This window comes from Bison bison, unplaced genomic scaffold (genome assembly GCF_000754665.1).
Source record: "Bison bison bison isolate TAMUID 2011002044 unplaced genomic scaffold, Bison_UMD1.0 scf7180017864314, whole genome shotgun sequence".
Lineage (NCBI taxonomy): Eukaryota > Metazoa > Chordata > Mammalia > Artiodactyla > Bovidae > Bison > Bison bison.
The window spans coordinates 2575044-2580923 of NW_011494886.1; the positions used below are offsets into that span (position 1 = coordinate 2575044).

General features: G+C 48.4%; 1 protein-coding gene across 3 annotated transcripts in view; it reads right to left on the reverse strand.

Moving 5' to 3' along the window:
* LOC104997831 (chromosome unknown open reading frame, human C3orf17) overlaps positions 1 to 2808 on the reverse strand; it is a 15662-nt gene extending 12854 nt beyond the window's left edge. Inside the window, exon 1 of one of the 3 annotated variants that reach the window (XM_010852762.1) lies at positions 2628 to 2808. In XM_010852762.1, coding sequence (XP_010851064.1) covers positions 2628 to 2730 — 103 coding nt within the window. In that variant the 5' untranslated portion in view covers positions 2731 to 2808. The remainder of the gene's footprint in view (positions 1 to 2627) is intronic. The other 2 variants (XM_010852764.1, XM_010852763.1) reach the window with 2 other exon arrangements.
* Between the last annotated feature and the right edge of the window lie 3072 nt (positions 2809 to 5880).

Genomic DNA, 5880 nt, shown 5'->3' on the forward strand with positions numbered 1-5880 from the left:
ATCATGAGAAACACTGGGCTGGAGGAAGAACAAGCTGGAATCAAGATTTCCAGGAGAAATATCAATAACCTCAGATATTCAGATGACACCACCCTTATGGCAGAAAGTGAAGAAGAACTAAAGAGCCTCTTGATGAAAGTGAAAGAGGAGAGTGAAAAAGTTGGCTTAAAGCTCAACATTCAGAAAATGAAGATCATGGCATCCGGTCCCATCACTTCATGGCAAATAGATGGGGAAACAGTGGAAACAGTGGCTGAGTTTATTTTTCTGGGCTCCAAAATCACCAGAGATGGTGATTGCAGCCATGAAATTAAAAGGCGCCTACTCCTTGGAAGGAAAGTTATGACCAACTTAGCATAATAAAAAGCAGAGACATTACTTTGTCAACAAAGGTCTGTCTAGTCAAGGCTATGGTTTTTCCAGGAGTCATGTATGGATGTGAGAATTGGACTATAAAGAAAGCTAAGCGCTGAAGAATTGATGCTTTTGAACTGTGGTGTTGAAGAAGACTCTTGAGAGTACCTTGGACTGCAAGGAGATCCAACCAGTCCATTCTGAAGGAGATCAGTCCTGGGTGTTCACTGGAAGGACTGGTGTTGAAGCTGAAACTCCAATATTTTGGCCACCTGATGTGAAGAGCTGACTCATTTGAAAAGACCCTGATGTTGGGAAAGATTGAAGGCAGGAGGAGAAGGGGACGACAGAGGATGAGATGTTTAGATGGCATCACCGATTCCATGGACATGAGTTTGGGTAAACTCCAGGAGTTTGTGATGGGCAGGGAGGCCTGGCATGCTGCAGTTCATGGGGTCGCAAAGAGTCGAACACAACTGAGTGACTGAACTGAACCACTTTAAGTATGTTGAAGGTGGGACACTTTTGTATACTTCTCTAATACCACTTTAAGAATATATTTAGAAAGAGAAATCACTCTAACAACTGGAAATTATATCTGACTAAACACAGGGTGCTTATTTAGCAAAACAAGATAACAGCCTCCTAGTCTGAAAAGCTGTGAATGTAAGAGTTAATAGCGTTCTCTATGCCTCTTAAGGGTAGCAGTAGCATCCTAAGTGGCAGTAACACAAAGGCAAACTTTACACAACACAGAGAACTTTCTTACTATCCCAACTATTTGAGGCCAGAAATGAGCTGCCCTGGGGGTGGGGAGAGACTTGGTGAATTTCCATGCCTAACAGGAATCCTGTTAAAAGTATTTCTGAACAGAGGAAGGGGTAACGTTAATCTGTAAATGGGGCAGGATGGATGGTTGGAGAGGGGAATGTGATGTTATAAATACTTAATAACAGCTATCATCTGCAAGGAGATCCAACCAGTCCATCCTAAAGGAAATCAATCCTGAATATTCATTGGAAGGACTGATGCTGAAGCTGAAACTCCAATACTTTGGTCATCTGATGCGAAGAACTGACTCATTTGAAAACACCCTAATACTGAGAATGATTGAAGGCAGGAGGAGAAGGGGAGGACAGAAGATGAGATGGTTGGATGGCATCACCGACTCAATGGATATGAGTTTGAGTAAGCTCCGGAAATTGGTGATGGGCAGGGAAGCCTGGCTTACTGCATTCCATGGGGTCGCAAAGAGTCGGACACAACTGAACGACTGGACTGGACTGAACTGATCATTATTTACTGTATCAGGCACTGTTCCAAATACTCATTTTACTTTATATTAATAATACTTTATACTGTTACTCTATAATACTCTTTCAGAACTGCTCTATGAATAAAGTACTATTGTTATTCCCAATTGAAAATAAGCGAGGCCCAGAAACGTTAGACATTCCCACTGCTCACCCCAGCTCCAGCAGAGGGAAAAGCGAGGATTCAATCCCTCAACCCAGTTCTTACTGACCTGTGTGCGTGCTAAGTCAGTTCAGTCGTGCGACCCTATGGACCGCGGCCTGCCAGGCTCCTCTGTCCATGGGATTTTCCAAGCAAGAATACTGGAGTGGGTTGCTATGCCCTCCTCCAGGGATCTTCCCGACCCAGGGATCAAACCTGTGCCTCATACTTCCACCTAAAGAAAGGTGGGTTCTTTCCCACTAGCGCCACCTACCTAATAATCGCAATGCCATTCAAACATTGATAGAGCACGCTCTCCTAAATGAAATCATTTAGATCCTCCCAAAAACCTGGTGATAGGTAGGGAAAACTAACTCCATTTTACAGATAAGGAACGGGGGACTCAGGAAAATTGTGGCTTAACTGCAGAGTGTTTGACGACCCGCAGCCCTTCAGGGGCAGAGCGCGGCAGAGACAGAGGGCTAACCACGCCTCTTGGTGGCTGAGTGAAACGCAGGGTTCCCAGGCAGCACTTTTCCCTGACACCAGTTGTGTCCGCCCCTCTCCCCCATTTCGGTGCGGTGCTGAGTCGCGAGCCTTCGGTGCCCCTGCCAGGCCCTGCGATAGACACAGGGGATCCAGCGAAGAACTGTAAAGCCAGGTGCCCCCATGAGCCTCATTCGCAAATTCCCCAGCCCCTCACCCTTCGGCCCTTCCCAGTGTCCCGCGGGCTCCGGAAGTCCCGCCCCGCGCGCACATGCGCCGGCTCCACGCCTCCTCCGGAAAAGCCTGCGCCCCTAGAGCGGCGCCTCACTCACCTAGCGCCGTGTCCGGGTTCTGTACGGTCACTGCGCTGCGGCTCCCTGCCTTAGGGATCCTCACCCGGTTCCACGGTTCCGGGCCCGGCAACAGCGTAGCCATCTTAGGAGGCAGGAGAGGGAGTGGAAGGGGCGGAGCTAGGCCAGACCAAGTGGAGGGACCGTAGGAGGGGAGATGAGTCGACGTCACGGGGAGGTAGAGGGCAAAGGGTGGGGCGGGGGCGGGGCTGGGGCCCTGGGCGGAGTCTTTCATGGAACCCTGGACTAAGTATGGTGAACCTGAAACACGTGGTTCAGTTCAGTTCAGTCTCTCAGTCGTCTCCGACTCTTTGCGACCCCATGAATTGCAGCACGCCAGGCCTCCCTGTCCACCAACTCCCAGAGTTCACTCAAACTCGTCCATCGAGTCAGTGATGTCATCCAGCCATCTCATCCTCTGCCGTTCCCTACTCCTGACCCCAGTCCCTCCCAGCATCAGGGGTTTTTTTCCAATGAGTCAACTCTTCGCATGAGGTGGCCAAAATATTGGAGTTTCAGCTTCAGCATCAGTCCAATGAACACCCAGGACTGATCTCCTTTAGGATGGACTGGTTGGATCTCCTTGCAGTCCAAGGGACTCTCAAGAGTCTTCTCCAACACCACAGTTCAAAAGCATCACTTCTTCAGCGCTCAGCTTTCTTCACAGTCCAACTCTCACATCCACGTGGTAGTGTATCAGAATCACCTGGGAGATTTGGGGGCGCCCTATCCCAGTACTACACAAACAGAATCCCCGAATGGGTTGAGGCTTTATCCTTGTGTTTATGCTTCCCCATGGGACTCTGAGGTGCAATCAGTTTGGGAAATACTTCAGGGCCTTTTACAGACGTGAAAAGTAAGACCTGTAGTTGAGTTGCATCCACCCCCATCTCTACTTCAGCCATTAGGAGAAAAGGAAGTAATGGAATAAAGAGCCTTATGCAAAATGTACGTTTGCAACACAGAAAACTTAGAGTTAGTCAAGGATGGGGTGTGTGTGTGTGTGTGTGTGTGTGTGTGTGTGTATTTAGCCCCTCAGTCGTGTCCCTCTCTTTGTGTCCCCATGGACTGTAACCAGCCAGGCCCCTCTCCATGGAATTTTCCAGGTAAGAATACTGGAGTGGGTTGCCATTTCCTTCTCCAGGGGATCTTCCCAACCCAGTGATGGAACCCACATCTCTTGGGTCTCCTGCCTGAGTAGGCAGATTGTTTAGCACTAGAGCCACCTTTGAACTGACTTTAGTCAAGGAAGCAGCAGCAAAACTATAATAGAGTGGAGCCCTTAGCACATGGGGTTGCTGTGTGCCATTACACTCTGCAATGGTCTTCCTCAGTCATTGGTTAGTGCCATAGTGGGCCCCTGCCACAAATAACTTATCAATGAGTGACCATTAGTGATCTTGCTAGGCCTTTGGTTGGTGTTGCAGTGAGCTCCACCAACAAATAACCGTCAATGAGTGACCCTTAGTGAGGGGATTTAGCCAAGGGTCAGTGGAGTGTGGTCCTCAGGTAGAAAGTGAGGTAAGAGGCGGATCCTGTTCTTCCATGGGGCTGGTCCAGCTCACCCTGCTTTGGGCCAGTGGATGAACTGGGGGAGGGGCAGGCAGGGAACAGTCTGGGGGTTGTGTCCCCCAGGCTCCAGAGCCCTCACTACGCCCAGTGGCAGGGCCCAGGCCTCAGGGTGGTGGTGAACCTCTGCCCTGTCTTCCTCTCTGAGATATAATAGCAGCAGCCATCTGCATGGGCTAATTCTGCAGGATTTAGGCCCCCTAACTGATGTTTGGGTGGCCTGAGAAGTCTGAGGGCCAGTTGTATCCTGGGCTCCTGGCTTCCTCAGTGATGACTGCTGTTCAGGATCTGGGGACCTGGCCCTGAGGGAGAGCTACCTCTTCAGCACTGGTGGGAGGACCCAGACTGGGTGCTGGACAAACGCTCCTGGGTAGGGTAACCAGCAGGCACAGGAACCCCCTCCTCTTAGCCAAGGTCTGGACCTCAGAGGGTGAAGGTTGAGTCTTGAGACTTTGCCCTTTATTGTCATAACGGAGAGTAACGTTTGTTTGGTGGAGGTTTACAGGAGACTCCTTACCTGACCGTGACTGACCTCCAGAATAAAAGATCTGACACCAAGAAGTTTGAAACCAACCATGCCCCTCCCTCTCCTTTTCTACAAAACGGTTTTGCTGAAAGCTTTTGGGGGGTTTGGGATTTTATGGCATGAACCACCATCTCCTTGCATGGCCCTGCAATAAAACTAAACCTTTCTCTACTCCAAACTCCAACGTTTTGGTTTTGTTTGGCCTCACTGTTCATTGGGCACATGAATTTGCATTTCAGTAACAAAACCACAATCACAGAAAATTGGAGGCTGCTTGACTCTCCATCAACCCAATCTTCTGTCAATGTCCAAAACAAGATATTCCAAGCTCTGCTGATCCTCACCTCAGTATCTTTCTAACACTTGATTTACTTCAGCTATGCTGTTGCCTGAAAGCTCAGTTGGTAAAGTTTCCACCTGCAATGCAGGAGACCCCAGTTCAATCCCTAGGTTGGGAAAATCTGCTGGAGAAAGGATAGGTTACCCACTCCAATATTCTTGGGCTTCCCTTGTGGCTCAGCTGGTAAAGAATCCACCTGCAATGCAGGAGACCTGGGTTCGATCCCTGGGTTGGGAAGATCCCCTGGAGAAGGGAAAGGCTACCTACTCCAGTATTCTGGCCTGGAAAATTCCATGGATTATATAGACCTTGGGGTCACAAAGAGTTGGACAGTACTGAGTGACTTTCACTTCACTTCACCCTGTTGCCACCTTACTTAAGGAGCCCACCACATTAGAGAGGCAGCTAATGGGTTGTGAAGACAGACCAACAAGTTTCTGATTTTAGATCTGCCCTTTGCTAGCTCTATGATCTCAGGATAGTTAAACTAACTCCTCCAAATCTTAGTATTCCTAGAGAAAAAATGAAGATAAATACAAACTTGTAAAGTGCTTACAGTTAAAAAGTGCTTTAGAAGAGTGCCTGGCATGCAAACAGTATTTACTCTTAGAAAAATCAATATTATTTTTACTGTTTAAATAGCCTTGCCAAATTGAAATCCTTTGCATGCTCTCTGTACTTACTGTTCTGTGTCATTTCCTTGAAACACAATCTCTCTCAGATCTTATGTCGTTACCTCTGGGTAATTCTTCTGAACATCCCATTCTCACTCCATAACTTGATGTAGAGACTCTCTTTAT